The following is an 18,177-nucleotide window of genomic DNA, read 5'->3' as shown; positions in this document are numbered from 1 at the left end:
ATGTAATTAATGTTGTTACATGTATTACCTGTATATCCCAGAACCTGGAACAATTTTGATGGACGAGCATCTAGAATAAAGATGTGTCCTTCTGTAGCTCTGGCAATGAGGAACTGACCAATCTGATCATAACTAGGTAAAATCAAGTCCAAGTCGAAATCAATTCAATACAGTCAACAAAAAGAGTCAAATAATTTCACTCCCATAACTTGCCTGAATGCATAAACATAAATTTCAGCTCCTGGGTTTACAGTTTAGGGTCAGATATAAAGCTCAGTACTATGAGTGCAGTTTCTAATTGAGTGAGAGATCAATTTAAAGTTGATCATACTACACTGCAGTCTGCACTAACAACTTTGTTAAGTCTAAATTTCTTTTACATTCACTATTTTGGAAATAAAATTATTACACAGCTCTTGACATTATTTTGAAAAAAAAACATTTTTGCATTGATTTAATTTTGAACAAGTTGCTTTCTGTATTTATTTTTAAAGTTCTGTCTTAGGTAGCTGTGAAAAGGGATACATCTGAGTCTCAAATAACAGGCAGATTTATATTAAAGTTTAACAGTTCAAAATCCATTCTATCTTTTGCAAAGGAGAGTAAAATATTCTCAGATTATTCAATAATTGCGGGCGGGGGGAAGAAACCCAACCGAAAGAAAACCCCAACCAAACACCAAAAGCCTTTTAGATAAGTAGAGCTAATTACAAGAGGACTGGTAATCTCCAGAACTTTAAGTAAATGAATAATTAGCAATGGTAAAAAAATCCACCATATAGAAAGAGATGACCAAAAGGCTTAAATTTAACTTCACAAAACCTTAAATTTATATTCAGTGAGAAATAACCCTCTAAAGTGAGATACGTAGAATTGTGCATAATTACTGCATATATGATTTTTCAGAAAGGATCTTATACATCAGTATCTTCTGTGTTCAGTTAAACCTTCTTAAAATACAGATTTATTATATTTCTCTCATAAATCCTGCTACTGCCTCTTGCAAACAATTCAGAATATGCTCAAAAAATGTAGAAGCTATTAAAATATTTCAATTTTTTATTTGTAGAATAAAAAAGTCAATTTTTTTGTTCAACTAATATCATTACTCAAGGAATAAACTGACAATATCTCTACCCTACTACATACTTACTGCAAAGACAGCACTGGAAGTTTGGAAAGAAAAGTTTTGTGAACAACCCTTGGAGCTTCAGCTTTGGTAACATCAAGGAAACAGATTTGGCCTCTTTGGGTCCCTACAGCAACACTCTTGGAGGAGGGACTGCAAGCCATAGAAGTTGCCTGGTTGAGAAGTAGAAGATACTTAACAATTCAACATATTTTTATATATTATACTATTTGCTAGCATGCAATTTCCTTTGCTATTTAAAAGTCCCTAAAATTTGAAGAAGAAACCACAAGTGGTTTATTTTAAAAACATGTTTTTAACAAAGAAAGTATTTAGAGACATAATGGAAATTTTATCTATGCTTTGTAGCTACACATCAAAACTTAATTCTGTTCTTTACAGAGAAAAAAAAAACCATTATATCCACTCTCCAGATTTTAAGTGAAAGAAGTTTCACCTAAATAAAACAGTGAGTGCACTGTTGTGTGTATAGCTGTTATAGAAAGGGGTTTTATTCTTTACTATGTCAGATTTCAGGGTCTGAATGCATCTTAAATCAGGACAAGGCATTAACAGTTGGAAATACTTTCAGCAATTCAATTCTTAAAACCTGTTTTTCATTATCAGTCAAGGCATTTAGCTTATATACTTTTGAAACTTTTCTGTCACTCATTAAAAAAAAATACCATAAAAAATTAGATTTTTTTACAAAGATGTACTGAAATACTGAAAGATGCATCATGAGGACATTTGGCTGAAATGTTTCCTCTTCTTTGAAGTCAAGATAAAAACATGACAGGATTAGCTCAAGGAAACATTCTGAAAGATAATCTTTAAATCTCATTGATGGGTTGCTCAAAGACATTACTGAGATTTCCTCTGCACTGATTGATGCAAATCTGTGGAATATGATGCTATCAATTTAAAAATACAGAAATTTTTAAGTATCAGTCATGATATAAGCTCCTGGTTACTTGTACCTCAGTATCAAGGTTTATCTTGCTGAGGAAAGTTCCATCTTCCAAGGACCAAACTTGTACTTCCCCTGTAATTGTTACAGACTGTTGAACAGAGAAAAACAGAGTCAGAAGAGGATGAAACAACCAAATAGTCTGGAAGTGACTAGTGATGTCCTATAGAATATATATTCAAATAATCACTGAGCATGGCAGATTAAGGTTACTTGGGATTATTTAGCTTTTCACTAAATCCTGGTGCTGCAAGGTACATCAACTTAAGGAACACTTTCAATAATTTTTGTGCATTCCTGCAGCTTCTAGCAGAATGAGACAATTTAGGGCAAAATTTGTTAGCTTGATCAATATTAGCACTCCTGCCATCCTGACAGCAATAGAACAACGTGCTTATCATTTTATTTGCAAAGGAAAGGCCTTGAGAAGAGGTCTCATTTTCTCACAGGAAAAATGATGGGTATCAAAACAATTGAGTTCTTCCGATATCCAGGTAGTTTTGTAATTCCATAATTACAAGGAGTAAGGCTTAGAAGAAGTAAGGCTAGAGATCAGTCAACCTTCACACTACTCACACACAGTCAGGTAAAATTTAGCATTCCCATGCTAATGGTGAACAAAGAGATTCAGCCAATTTAATAAACTATGACCCCAGGTTTTCTAGGCTGGCTACCTGGAGAATTCATGGCCTGGAAATGAATTGGTGGCTAAGATATATGTCTTGCAGGGGTAAAAGACAGTGAAAAACAAGGAATTTCTAAGAATGGACAGGTGCATGAGTAAGGCATTCTTGGTCCCTGGACTCAGCACAGAAGTATCTCTCAGGATGTTCCAATCTGTGCAGAGGGCTGAAAAGATCAGTAGCAATTGTTGGACAACATCAGTTCTCTGAAATGAATCCATCTTTTGCTCAGCTATCTTCCTGAACAATCTAAGTCACACAAATCAGCATCAGAACCAATACAACATAAATTATCCAACCTGAAACCCAGTATAAAAGTTCTGACCCTTTTATAGACTATAGCTAAATTAATGCCATTTACTTCCTTAATGAGAAGTTACATAACTGTAACAAATATCAGAACAATTTGATTTCTGCAAGGCTTTTCATTTTGTGCCTTAGAACATATTGGTTACCTGAAAAGAGCTATTATTCTATATTACAAATAATACAATTACTTACCACACAGTAGTTGTTCCCTGGAGTAAGAAAATCAGCTGCCAGAAAACAACTGCCGGATGCATCCAAGAGTTTGACAGTTTCTCCACTATGGGCAGGTCTGTAACTATAGACTGTTCCCTGACAAATACAGAGAAATAATCCATCACTGGCATATTAGAAGCTTTTGAAGACTTAAAAAAACCCCTCCCATCTTTCTGAGCTTCACTCTTTGAGCTTTTATATTTGACTCAAACCTTAGGTAAAATGTGCCTAGTAGGATTCATCTGAGTTTAGAGGATTATATTAATTTACCCTGGTTAATGTTAGTTCCTTTTAGAGCACTCCAGTTAACCAGATTTTCAAGAAGTTTTGTTTCTCAAACTTGCTTTAATAAAGTAATTTAAACACACCCAATTTCATGTTACTCAAGAAATGAATAAATAGACATCAGCACAAAACTTCATGTCTGTAGAGAGAACAACCCTACTGCAGAGTCACAGTAGGTCTGATACACCCAAGGTACACTTTTCTCCCTCTGCAGGCACACATCAAGCCTGGAATTCAGGCCCAGTAGATCCATGACTTGGACACATGAGAGACCCTGAACATGTACTCAACTGAACACACACAAGGATTTCTGTTGGGAAATCCCAACATTTAGGTACTTTATATTCCATCATCTGTAGGAGACAATTGTTCTGTGCTTCATTAAAAGTCTTTCCAATTTTCAGTAAAAACACAGAATGGACTATGTTATCTTCTGATATAATTTGTTGACTTGTGTGATTACATTAAACATTTTGTACTTGTGTGATTACATAAACATTTTGTACTAATAGTATCAGCATATTCATATAGAATCCCAGGAATATCCCATTATGCAGTGCTGTTATCTCAAATGTTGTACCTGGTCAGTGACAAGCAGCAGACTGGTGTAATCAGGAGAAAACACGAGGCTGGATATGGGCTCTGAGATATCAGCAGAGATTTTTATCTCATACTGCAGATCTTTGATGTGATAAAAGATTAAAATGCCCTCCTGTGCAGAAAAGTACAAATCCACATGAGGTCTATGTCAGTTATACTATCTGGCAAAATAAACTGCAAGATCTTAAGAATATCACTAGAGCAGCAGAGTTTAACTGCATCCCATCACCAATGGTGTCATTTGTCTTTAGTAGGTTTAAATTAAAGCACTCTAAACTGAGATAATAAATCTATTGAACATAAAGGTGTTCTTTAATACGATTCTTAGTGACAGTCCATGTTTGATAACAACAGATTCTCTCATTAGATAATGCTTTTGATTTCATATTGTTGTTTTTGAGACAGTGTAAGAATTTGTCTCCCACTTGAGAATGTACAATGGCATTTTCAGATTGAGTTAGATATTGAGTTAGATATTGCACAAAATAATTTGGTAATTCTATTGGCCATTTTCTCTCCTTTCCTATTTTGTCCATCCTTCATTTCTGTTCCTCTACAATATTCTTAAATAAAACCAGGATTATCCTCTTTTATTGCTTCTTTGAGTACAAAAATGGAATCCTTTCACACTCTGCTCCCTTGTGTCAAGCCTTAACAAAGTAATATAGTCAACACCAGAGAGGAACTTTATGGTCCTGCAGCCCCTCACTTTTTCTTAACTCCTGTCTTTGCAGTGAACTCTGCAAATATACTCCATTTGAATGCATATTTTCACACACTCAGAGTAAATCAAAAGCACAAAGGATGCCTTACATGTCCAGCTGCATACAGTCCCTCTTTACAAAATGCCATGGTAAGTAAAACAGGTTTTTGCAGATTGCTTGGTTTGCGACCTGAAAGCACAAAACCAACACAAAATATCAAATTTAATTTATTTCAACCATGTGCTGCAACTCCAAATCCAGGATAATTTACTATTTATTTGTGAGTAAAAGGATCATGAGTCATTTAGATTGGAAGGGATCCTAGAAGTCCTCTAATCCAACCTCCTGCTCAGAGCTGATTTCAAACTCGGAACCCTCTGCAAAGTTGAATTATGTTGCCCAGACTCATATCAGCTAAGGTCTGAATATACCCAAAAATGGCAATCCCATGTCTTCTCTGGGCAATTTGTCCCAATGGCTGACTACCTTCACTGTGAAAGTATTTATTTCCTGAAATATACCCAGAATTCCTGTTGATGCAAACTGTGTTTGGTTGTATCTTCTCTGTAACCTTTCACTGGATAGCTAAAGCAATGGTAAAATCCCTCATTTCCTTTTCTCCAGGCTGAACAAACAGTTTTCTCACACCAAATTTGTATGTAATGTAACACGACTGTAACAGCCCTTGTGGAAATGTGCTGAAGTTCATCCATTCTTTTTTGTACTGTGGTGCCCAAAACAAAGCATTTGAGACAAACCCCTAAATCCTAACTCAGATAAATTATGAGTGATTGCAGTTCTACAGAAATGCTAAACTAAGCAGTAGGGAACCTCTTCTAGCACCACTTATTCCAATTTAAATTAGAATGAACACAATTTTTCCCACTGTCACTGTTTCTCCTGAGGCTTTTAATTTGGCTGTCTCTTAGCAGAAAAGCTGTTAATCTTTTGTCATGTAAACACACACAAGATTGCCAACAATGTGTCTTGCAGAGGCCAGTGTAAGATGAGTTTTTCTAACCAGTGGCTTCCAGCTGCACTCACATATTATTACTCCCAGACATCAGCAGTGCTGCCTAAAAATCTATTAGCTTCATTTGAACATGGAAATACCTTTCTTTTTCTGCACTTCACTACGAGCATAGGACACCACATCTGCTATTTTCTGCATGACCTCTGCACAAAAGAAAACAATTTAGAATGTCAACTTTGTTTGTAGATCAATATTGCAAAACAAGTCAGTTGTATTCCACTCTATTCAACAAAAGGCCAGCTTCAGTATGCTAAATGAAAAATGTGCATTCTTCCTAATATCTACCATTTCTGCCATCTATGCAACTGAGCAAGCACAGTTCTGTTATTCAGTTTACAGCTGTAACAAGGAGATAACATGGACTTAAGTGTGGAGAGTGGCTCAGATGCAGATTTATCTTCTAGTACCAAGTTATGGTATTCTTATTTCTAACAAAAATTTATTTTTATACACTTAGAAGGAAAATTCAGCCACTCTGAAAACAATGCCTAAGTGAAATGTTGTGGCTCCTTATGATTCTGTTTGCAGCACCATATCAGGAATTCAGCATGTGCTTAGAGCTAGCCATGCACTTAAGCATTCTGCTAGATACAGATTGCAGCCTGGTTTAAATTAAGCAGAAGCTTCAGTATAATATAAATACACAGCATTTTGTTAAACAGTTTTAGGACAGGACTCAAAGATGAACACACAGGCCAAGAAAAGGCCCAAATGGCCAATATTCTTCTTGCCTTCTACTCAACTAACAAAAACAGTTCTGGTCACACCTCAGGTTTTTATTTCTTGATGATTTCCAACTCTTGATTTGCTAAATTTAAAAGTCTGATTGTTTTAAAAAGAGAAATAATGCTGGTTTGTTAGATTGTTTTAAAAGCAGCCTTCCATTTTGGTGTTAACTATCAAAAATGAAGTCAGGGTACTTACTGCAGCTTAAAAAATCATGTGCTATATGTAAACAGAAGAAAATAAGATTATCAGGAGATTATCTATTACCACTAATTCAGTGTTTGTTAGGGAAACATCCCTATGTTAGGGAGAAGTATATTCCAGTACCCCTCCTAGGCCTGACCAAGGTATGAACTTCATGTGCACCACAGGATTGACACTTTCCATCCCATCAAAGGATGATGGGGTACACATTGCCTAAGGAAAAATTTTTGCTGGCTGTGTCTCAGCATACTCCATTTAGGAGCCCTCTTAATGGGCACAGAAGAGTAGTGGCACTTAGCAGAGGAGACACCACCTCAGGATTCCTGGAAACACAGTTAATTTAATAAATTTTGATCTATTTACAGTTTTTTGGGGGTTTTTTTGGTTTTTTTATGAGGAAAAATGAAAGTTAGTTATTGGCTGTTAAAAACACCCCCACAGAATCTCAAAAGACATTCTCATTTGTTTACTCTACTAATAAAAAAAAAGGGTTCTACAAAACAGCTTTAGAATTTCTGTAAGGTACCCAATAGAAGAACAGAAGAAAGCACAAAAAGCTTTCACCTATCTACTTTCTTTCCTGCTTGAATGAAACCCACTCAGCTATTTCTTACCAGGTGGAGATTTTTGTTGAAGAACAGAAACACTGTATTGCTCAGCATCAATTGCCAAAACATATCCTTCTTTACAGCCCATGTATATTTCTGAGGCTGCAGTCCAGCAGTGGGCAGTGGGATGCACTGAAGTCTTAATACAATTTCTAGGCTTCAGCATGAAAATAAACAAGTTCAATCAACAATGGACAAATATCTGTACAAGCTCTTACATACGTTTCAAGATAAGAAAAAAAAAATCATTACCTCAGAGTCTGACATCATGTTTAACATCAGCATTATTTTATTCAGTCATCCCTTCACTGAAACCAGTAACTTGACAGAGAACATTCTCCAAAAAAGTGTATATCTGGAGACTGTGGTGGAAAAATCACTTCTCCCTCTAGAAACTTGTTTAAATGATGAATTATATTTTCAATGAAAAACTATCTAGTTTTAAATTTGCATTTATCTGGATTTATTCTCCAGCACTTGCATCTGTTACAATTTTATTTCTAGCTTGGAAATCCCTCCAGTATCTTCCCTATCCTCACAAAGATATTGACCTACCACAACAGGGGCATTTTCCAAAGTTTTAATGATAGAATTATGATAAAATTCAATACACTGAGCCCCTAGAGGGTTCTTTAAATGTCAGAAGGGCACTAGAAGCCCAAATTTAAATGGTTACTTATTATGACCTCACCACAACAAATGCCTTTCAAACTGCTTTTCAGAATATTCTTCCACTTTATTGCCAAAACGTGAACATGTGGTTCTTGCATACCTAGCAGCACTAAAACACATTTTGTTTGAATACCTTATCTTATTGTATAATCCAAATTGCTCTGTAAAACAGCTTTGTCAATCTTTGTGTCATCTGCAAATAAGTGCTAGAAATATCCCTGACCTGGACTTCCCATGTGCCTTGAATTTCATTTTGCTAAAATAACTCTCATAAATCTGTCCTCCATAAAACAGGAAGAACAGAACTTCTCCAGCAAATATTATTAAAGACAGAGAGTGGCCTGTTCAGATAAAACAGTGACAGAGGTCATAAAAATGCCCTTACAGAAAGAACCAGATTAAAGAGAATTCAGGAGGGGAAGAGGGGGACAAACACAAGAAAACTTTGGGAGAACATTTAAAAGAGAGGATTCAAAGCACCATACATGTGTGCAGAAGTGGTGAGGGTCACTAAACAATATGATGGATGAAAAAAAAAGAAGGTCCTATGTATGATTCTGTAAAACACCTTTTGTCTCACTAAAGGTTCTATAAAAAGAGAAAATATGGATGAACTTGTGATGAAAACATAGGACAGATATCCATAAGTACCTAGATTTCATTAGCAAAATATACCAAGCCCTTGTTATGTGACTTTGGGTAAGTAACTTACATTCTATTTATTTATGCCTACAAAGCATTTTTAGTTTCTCAGGGGAAAAATGTTACAGGAATAAAGTATATTAATATTTACTTTATAAATCAAATAAGGCTGACAGTAACAAATTTACAGCAAATAGGGCTTTACATCACCCAGAAAAACATCTAATATAGGCATTTTCACTGATTTTATAAGGCTTGAACATCACAAATCTTTGGGAAGGTTGTAACTGAACTTCTGCAAAACAGAAGCTTTCTGGGTAAACACAATTTCTGCAGTGTTCCTTTGTACCTTCTGCCATGACTGTCTTTACATATAAAAATATGCTAAGCCTAGGATGAGATTATGTAAATCCCCAACCAGGTTGCTTCTTGGACTGTACAATGGTATGGTGGTGCATAATAATAATAATAATAATAATAATAATAATAATAATAATAATAATGCTGTCTTTCTTTGACTTCTCTCCCTTTTGAGTAGCACCTCATCAGGGGAAAAAAATCCATGATGGATCCTTGCCACAAAAAGTTTTATAAAAAGACAATGGAATAAAATTGGTGCTAGAGGTGAAATGGATTCAAGTGGGCTTGATTGTCCCACTCTGCTCTGCACTGGGGCTGCTTCACCTGGAACATTGTGAGCAGTTTTGGTCACTGCAATATAAGAAGGATAATACAGTGTTAGAGAGTATCCAAAGGAGGGCTAGGAAGATAGTTAAGGCTCTAGAGGGGGAGTCATATAAAGAGTAGGTGAAGTCATTTGGTCTTTTCAGCCTGGAAAAGGAGACAGAGGGGAGACCTCACTGCAACTACAACTTCCTTGTGAGGGGAAGAGCAGGGACAGACACTGATCTCTGCTCTGCGGTGACAGTGACAGGACCTGAAGGAATGGCCTGTATCACAGGAGGTTTAGGTTGGACATTAGAGAAAGTTTCTTCACCAGAGGCTGGCTGGGCATTGGAAGAGGCTCCCCAGGCGGAGGTCACATCACCAAGGCTGACAGAGTTCAAGAGTTTGGACACCACTCTCAGGGACAGGGTGTGACACCTGGGGATGGTCCTGAGCAGGGCAAGGAGCTGGACTCCATGATCCTTGTAGGGCCCTTCCAACCGAGCACATTCTGTGATTCTGTGGTAAAGCACATTTAGAAAACTCTGAGGAAGGAAGAAAAGGCTGGAAAGCTGTGGGATATTTCAATCCTTTCCCTCTGCTGCCCCGCTGTGGTTACACTTGGGTTCGTAGCCAGTCTCAGTACGTGGCTCTGGAGCACGGAACACTGACACACCTCCACGAGGCAAACCAGCACACCGGGCTGGCTTTTCAGTGCTGGGGTGTTGGAAAGAGGCTAAACGTGACAGCACAATCACAAGGATTTCCCTCCAGTGTCAGGGCTTAGAAGATCTAAGAGGGCTCAGTTTTTCTGCTCGGTTAGAGATGGGGTTTATGTGCACAGGCATGCGTGGAGGAGAGAATTAGTCCTGGGAGGCACAATAAATTCAAGTCCTAAAAAAAATTACCCAGCTACCATTTACTGGAGCAAGGTGAAAAAATGCCAGAAACAGATTCATTGCCTCCCAGAGGTAAACTCTGAGTGTAGAACCTCACAGTTTAGTACACAGGAAACAACATACCACCCCCACAACAAAAGGAACAAGGGCCTGTATTTCTGAGAAAAACCCCATTTCATTTCTAAACAACTTGTTCATTACCTACCACTACTAACAACCAAAATACACCCATCTAAGAAAACTGGACAGTAAATAACTATTGAAATATTTACCATATAATTTGAAAGAAAATGAAATGTTCAATGAAGACTATTAGAACAGTTTACTCTTACTCCAGAAATATTTCTATGGATAAGGAGAACATAATCACATTGAAGGTGCTAAAAAGAAATCTAGGTTTTCTGAAGGCAGCTGGGAATGCAAAGACCCTATAAAGATCTCTAGTACATATATCAACCATGGCTGAAAGCATAAACTTTTCCATGTGGAAAAGTCCCCAACATGGTTCTGCAAGTTCAAGCATGAGAACCTACCACTACTGCACAGTATGGCATCTATTCAAGGACAAATTCTATAAAGCCTCACAGACCTAACACAGGAACTGTTTTTTCTCCAATACTACTTGTAATTCACTTTACAGAATAAAGAACAAAGTGGGTTTTGCAGAATTTATCATCTGCACATAACCTAAGAAGCAGTAAAGCAAAAGAAAATGACAAGGCCCCAGATGAGCATATATTGTCTTTACTTTGTACGTTCTAAGTGATCTCAAAGAGGAACAGTTCACATGTATTTAGAATCAACAAAGGATTTTTTTAATAGTTCTTGATTGTCCTTAAAAACCATAGGAAACTAGTTCTACAGTTAAAAAACCTCTACCATTGTGAAAGCATGAAGCAACAAAAAGATTATGAAGTCAGGAAAACATAATTTCCTGGTTTTACCTTTTGACTCTACTTTGTACACTAATACAGAACACCCATTTGTCCATTGAGCAGATGCAGTATATAATGCCAGTGTCATTTGATGCATGCCAGTTTTGGTGCCTCATATACACCACAAGCCACCAAATAGAAATTGATGGCCTTAATCTAAGAAGAGAATCCCAGATTTGTAAATTAAATGTTTTCACACTTCTAGCTGGTAGTCATGGGAAAGTAAAATTTCAAACAAAATGAGAAGACTTTTGAAGCCTCTAAAAAGAGGCACCTCAAGGGTGGATAAAAAGTAAATAATCAAATATAAGTGAGACCAATGGCAAGGTCCAACACTTCCAGTGGTATGGGAATGTATTTCAGAAGCAGGGGTTTCTGTCTGGAAAAAACCCTTCAACATTTTCATAGCTTGAAATATTTTCAATGTCAAAAAGAAAATCCCAATGGGAAGCAAGAATACATGAGGGTTAATTTAGCATGGGAATAAGTTTTCAAGTTTTCAGCAGGTCATTTTAGCAAGGCACAGTTAAATGCTGACAGAGATTCAAACCTCCAGTACACAGATTTATGCTAGGAGCTATGTCAAACATCTCAACACTGTACTGCACTATGCAGCAGCATTATGCCTTCTCAGTCTCCTGGAAAAATGGATTTCAAAAATATTGTTGAGATAACAGATCTATTTACTGGGTTGTACCTATTTAATAAGCATTAGAATTATGAATTTATTAACAAGTATTTGTATAGAAAATATGACTGGCAATAGTAAAAAGGGAAAAATTCAGTAACTACCACAAATGTTTCTGCTTCATCTCCTTCCAGTCCACCAATGGCTGAAATTGGCAAATCAGGGCCATAGTATGGATCATCTTTACGAGAAGGTGGGAAAAACAAATCCTTATGAGGACTCATGGCTCCCTGTTCATCAGGGAGTTTCACAGGGCTGTGAAAAGGCAAAAGACACAGTCAGAGGAGCAGAGATATGAATAGCAACCACTGATACAAAATGGAGAAGCTGTTTTTAAAATGGGCTTTATTTCTGCAAACTGAATGGAGGAAAAATAAGTATGCCTGTGTATTTACATATGCATTCTGTAATGCCAAAAGGCAAAAGCCCTTTGGTATTTTTTTCAGATCACAAATTAAGGCCTTGTTTATACTTTCATTAGTGTAACTGTGGATGTGGCAATATGTTGATTACATTAATAGTTAATGAGATTAAACACAGCTGGGAATGGCAGAGTAGCTGCCACCTCGAAGCACAGGTTTTATATGTCAACAAGTCCAACTTCAGTGGTACATGCTACTTTTCCACCAACCTCAAAACACATTTTGGCATAAATAAATTCTAGTTTTGCTGTGCTCAGTGAATTGCATTGACAGAGCTATGCTCTCTGGACCTGTAAATTAGCCACAGAAGTTGGAAATCACATCGAAAACTGATACAGCTTTTGGTACAATTTGTGATTCCAACAAGATATTGTTTAACTATGCTTGTACAAATTGAGCTAAATTTGATGCTTTCATAGCTACAAAAGCAATACTCAAGAAAGCCATGTACAGAAAAGCAGTCCAGGCACTATCTTTATTCAGTCACACAGCTTTTGATCAAGGCTGCCAAGGCAGCTGATTTAGTATTAGCTTCATGGTGTGCATAATCTTGTCATGTGAGTACTAAGAAATGAAATCATAAATTTAATTCACTTGCTTGACTAGACAGATTTATAGTGGTTGTGATTTAGTAATTACTGACTGCAATACCTAGGTGAACTAAGTGGGACTAAATCCTTTGCAAATAGATGTGTGCTGCCAGTCTTTAATTATTAAAATATACTTATAGAGGTTGCTCTTAGCCTGAGGGTGGTTCCACTCACTGTCGTATGAGGAGATACTCGTCCTTGCTCTTTTCAATGCACCAGATGGTAACAGAGCTCTCAGCAACAAAACACAGCTGCTGCCAATTCATGGGGTTAAAACTCAGAGAGGTTCCTGTGAGCCCTGGCTGATGCTCACTGCACAGGAGGATATTTTCTTGCCAGTTCCTTCATTAAGGAGAATAAAAGAAAATTAAATCCATTAAACAGGTAAAAAACATTGAAGCCAAAGGCCGGGATTTGATTAGGACTGATGTTCAAGATCCAGTCTGGAAAACAAATACTTTGTCACTGACAAAAAATTTCTGCTGTCAAAACAGTAAGGTCCTCTTGAGAATGAAAAGGATGTGGTTAATTAGCCACACATAAAATTATTACTGCTAGAAAATGATTGAATAACTGACATTTTAGAAACATTATCAGTCAATCCCTTTCGTGAAAAGACTAATGGTCAAGTGAAACGGATTTCTTTTTCATTAGCTCCATCAGCAACAACTAAAATGGGCCCAAACAATTAACTCTTCAGCACCCCAGCCTTGCTTTTCCAATCTGTAACATAATGACTGTAGTGCTTGCAGCTGGAAGGTGTGATAATGAGGAAAGAAATCACATTCAGCCTCTGATTATCTCTGGATTAATTACCTAGATAATACAGTAATTGTGTTGAGAATGCAGACATACAAGCTATGGCTGCGTTAACTAACTTGGCCACAAACCAGGGCAGAGTTTGTGTGGGGCTGTTATGTGTAGCTAACAGAAACCTGGGAATCTGCTTTCTGTTGACTTTTCTTTTGTCCAGTATAACCTATTTTATGACCTCCTCCTCTATTTTTAATATTTTTCAATATTCAGATTAATATCTGATGGTAATTGCATTTTTAGGTGCTATCCAAGAACTGATTAACAACATTTGAAGAAAATGGTTAAAACTGTTTTTTACTTTATTGGACAACCTATCTGACTGTTAATCTAAATAATATTTATAGCTTTAGTATTTGTCATTATTGCTGAGAGGAGAAATGTAAAATGCATACACTGCTGTAAATAGATTCAGTATAATCCCTTAGCCTGGCTGTAAAAAATTCACTCACAGAAACCATCAAGAAGCAAACAATGGTTAACATTTATAGCATATGCAAAAGTGGGAATTATTCACACATATGCAGTTGCCCTCATTAAAATTACAGGAAGCTATAAACTGCAATTCTGACTTTTACAGATATCAGCTTATCTTGCTTTCTAAAGATCTGTCAGCATGTTCTTGTCTCATACCTACCAGATAATGCCAACAGGGTTTTATAGTAGATAATTTACGAAGATCTGAAACTATGGTGAAACATGTATCTGAAAAGGAATCTGACATTAAGTTTCTCCTTTGAACAGCAAAGAATAAATATTAGGGATAAAATATCTCACATGAAAGTCAGTTTTAGTTATCCACAAGCTCTTTATATTTTGAGAATGACATCTTTCAAAACATCTCTTACACCTCTGATTCCAAACTATCTGCCTAAAGTACTGGGGTGTGCAATTATGATATAGTCATGACATCCAATGCTCTACACTGTGACTTCTGACCTTTATGCACACATAGATCTTCAATGAATACACAATACAATCCAATCACAAAAATGAAGGTCCTGATTTGGCAGTAAATTCACACACCTCTGTTCAAATTATTGCACATTCTAAGCTTAATATTCTAATGTAATTGTATTTTGTTACTAAATTCTTTGTGTCTTAGATGGTTTTTATGACAATTACCTGCTGATAGTTGTAACACACTGATTCAAACTGGTTAAAATTGTTTGGCCCTGGAAATTACTACTACTTTAAAGCATTTAAACACTTCTAGGTGTTCCTGGTTTTAAGAATAATCTAGAGAAGTCTTTCAGGATGGTGCATTTTTGTTTAAGAGCACACAATGAACACACTGGACCAGGTGTGCTACTTCTGCTGCAGGTGATGAGTGTGTCAGCTGTCAGGCCAGTGAGCCTTTGCTGGTTTCCAGTGTGATATGCACAGACATCCTTCTCTGTCTATGATCAGAGTTCACAGCAAACATTATTCTTCTTCAGAAGGGAGAAGAGGCATCTGTAATAGTATCTACTCTCATTACTGAAATTCTGAAATTCCAGAAGTTTCTGCATCTTCACTTATAATTGTACAAGAAAAGATCATCAGTAAAATGAGACTATACTGACTGTTCCTTACATGTCCTCACTTGCCTCTCTCCTACTCCACCCTCCACATTTATTTTGAAGTGCTCAGACTCCACAGCCAATGGGAGCTTGCTGGCAATGAAGGCAAGAGCAGGATTATATTTTATAGTACAATTAAAATATTAAATATTCTACCTTTCTGTATCTGCACTGCATTATATAATACTTCAAATCAATGAGCAGAAAATTATGATCTAACCCAGTGATCCAAGTTAGTGTAATCACTGAGCAAAATTATAAGCCAGAACTAAGATCAAGCAAAAGTAATTAAGAGGACCACTGAACAGTCCAGGGGGACAAAGCAGTGCCAATCAGCTTTAGAACCCTTCTCCTCTTTTCAGCAGGCAACTTTCCTCCACAACCAGCATGATGCTCCCCCTCCAACAGTGAACAGATAATTAACTGATGCTGAAGGCTCTGGAAGCACTCCAAAAAGCAAAATCTGGAAGAAGGTGAAAGATAACTTTGCTACCACTAACAGCCATTTTGACTAGTGTCTACTTATACTAGAAAATAAACAGCATTTTTGGTTCAGAAAGTTTGCAGACAATAATCAGTCAGGAACAAAAAAAGAAGAGATTAAGGCAACCAGTATGTGTAGCATATTTGTATATTTGTTAGCCAAATCTATGCTAAAACAGTAGTCACACAAAAATATGAATTAAATACAAATGGTGTAAGAGAATTTTGGTTTTTTACTCTTACCATACTGAAAGAACAAACTCTGGGATTGAAGAGTAACTGGCCAGATATGGGCCTTTAAAACTTAATGCAAGTAAGGTATAGTCCAGCTGAGCATCACCTGAAATGTAAAAATAAAGAATATGGTCTTTGATTGTCCCAGACTTTATTTTATAATACCACAGATACTCTTCTCACTTCCTTTATATCCATTTAACTCTTTAAATATTCTTCAGGCCCTTGATTTCTTTGCTTCACTGCAGATTATTCTTTTGATTTGATCATAAAAGTGCTCCCTATGTATCACTGCTTGGAATTGTTTCAATTTCCTTTCCAATAATACCTTGAAATTGTAAAGTATTTTTCCCCACGTCCGATGAAATCCTTTGCAGTCATAATTTTATTCAAATACATGAAAAAGCAAGCATCACGATCCTTATTTAAATGGCAAGGGAACTGAAACATGAATAGGGTAAGCAACTAAACCAAGGAGAGAAACTACATGAAGCAGGTAAAACCATACATTAGATCCTGGACTCCAAAGTTTAACTGCAAGAACCCTCATCCCTCACTCCTGGATTTCTCATCTGGCTTGGGAGTCTACTGCAGTATGATTTTATTGCTTATTCTGACTACATTTTCCTAAAACTAATTCCATTTAACTTCTTTTCCTTTTAAAATAGCTTCATTGTGTATGGCCATATTCCTCCCTAGCTTAAACCTAAATAAAAGTAGTGCAGGGGAAAATTCCTTGCACTGCTTTCCATGAATCTCTTCATGAGACAGTTCCTGTGACAGGGACAAACAGTCCCTGGTTTACAAGTCTTATAAAAAGGCCCCACAACTTCAGAAACTGATGATTAAAGTACTGTTTTAATGAAATAATGATGATGATGAGGGTTACCACATCACTACCTTTTAACTCTGTCAGTTTTCTCAGTTCTGGAAAAGTGTAGATGTGTATGAGGGGATTCAGCTGCCGGTCAGAAAAAGCCACCACTTGGCTGCTGGCACTTGCTGCAAAGGCTCCCACCTGGCCATTCTGACACTGCACTGCTCTTGTCTTCTTTGTTTTGATGTCCAGGAAGAGGATGTAGTTACCACAAGGGTAGCAGACAGTTTGATTGTTGATAAAGGCCACGTTCTTGTTTGAGAACCCCTGAACCCAGCTGCAAACAGAGTAACTGAATGTTAAAACATGAATCAGACACAAATTTCTCAAAATACTGCGCAAAAGGGAACGCTGCAGCCAAAGTTACACTGAATTGATGATTGGGATTTGTTAGACTCATCCCCATACCAATGTTGCAAAACCACAACAACTAAGATCTGGTACTATGAGTCACTAGTTCACTGTTTCCAAAAACATAGTCACAAAATGCACAAAGAACTGGCATAAGAACATGGAGAGATGCTTTTATTTCTTTCAGTTTTCACTAAAAATAAAGTCAGCCAAGTTCACAGGCTCTGGTTTCACATATCCCTGCAGAGGGTATAACTTTATTTGAAAGAACTGCATGGGTAGGATCTGTACTTGGGACCCAGTTGTGTTTGCTTAACTTTTTTGCACTTTCATAGTTCATCTCATACACATAAAAGATATAAAGGTACAGCTTCTGTTTATATGAAGCAAACCAGGAGGACTGTTCTGCTTTGAAGACTCCAGTACTTTAACACGGTAAAAGTCTGGAATGTAAAAGGATGTGTTACACAAGGACTGAAATAAATTACTGAGGAGGACTCTGTTTATGAGCTTACAACATGTCAACAAATTTGTAACTGCTTGCAGATGTTTTTACTTTTGAAAAAGTGTGTGGACAAACAGCAGGGTGGTCTTAGCAAAGGGATTTGCATCTACCACCAAGTGAGGATGTCAGTTCAGCCTGGTACCATGGCAGGAAAGCTCCAGCAGTGTCAGAGATACCCTCTGTGTACAACACTGCTGTTAGCATCCTCCCTCTGAATAATTTGAATTGTTATTCAGAAACATCCCATCTCTTCTCTTTTTCCAAATCAGACAATTTGACTGGGAAGGACTTTTGTTTTCTGCAATGACCAGAAATATTTTTATGTTCCTTTCACAAACATAAGTCAGTCATAAAATCAGCTCAGTTGCTGATCC

At 36.9% G+C, this 18,177-nt stretch overlaps 1 protein-coding gene across 1 annotated transcript in view; it reads right to left on the bottom strand.

The window, feature by feature from the left end:
- CFAP43 (cilia and flagella associated protein 43) overlaps positions 1 to 18,177 on the bottom strand; it is a 42,335-nt gene that overhangs the window by 23,114 nt on the left and 1,044 nt on the right. The window contains exons 2-13 of the mRNA XM_059477311.1: positions 16,971 to 17,224; positions 16,080 to 16,176; positions 13,153 to 13,320; positions 12,071 to 12,221; positions 7,471 to 7,621; positions 6,007 to 6,069; positions 5,003 to 5,082; positions 4,170 to 4,301; positions 3,284 to 3,400; positions 2,110 to 2,190; positions 1,154 to 1,302; positions 29 to 132 (exon numbers count right to left, since the gene is read on the bottom strand). Coding sequence (XP_059333294.1) covers positions 29 to 132; positions 1,154 to 1,302; positions 2,110 to 2,190; positions 3,284 to 3,400; positions 4,170 to 4,301; positions 5,003 to 5,082; positions 6,007 to 6,069; positions 7,471 to 7,621; positions 12,071 to 12,221; positions 13,153 to 13,320; positions 16,080 to 16,176; positions 16,971 to 17,224 — 1,547 coding nt within the window. The remainder of the gene's footprint in view (positions 1 to 28; positions 133 to 1,153; positions 1,303 to 2,109; positions 2,191 to 3,283; positions 3,401 to 4,169; positions 4,302 to 5,002; positions 5,083 to 6,006; positions 6,070 to 7,470; positions 7,622 to 12,070; positions 12,222 to 13,152; positions 13,321 to 16,079; positions 16,177 to 16,970; positions 17,225 to 18,177) is intronic.

Source organism: Ammospiza nelsoni, chromosome 8, assembly GCF_027579445.1.
Source record: "Ammospiza nelsoni isolate bAmmNel1 chromosome 8, bAmmNel1.pri, whole genome shotgun sequence".
Lineage (NCBI taxonomy): Eukaryota > Metazoa > Chordata > Aves > Passeriformes > Passerellidae > Ammospiza > Ammospiza nelsoni.
Note: the sequence above shows the minus strand (reverse complement) of the source record. Positions and strands in the feature narration are given on the sequence as shown.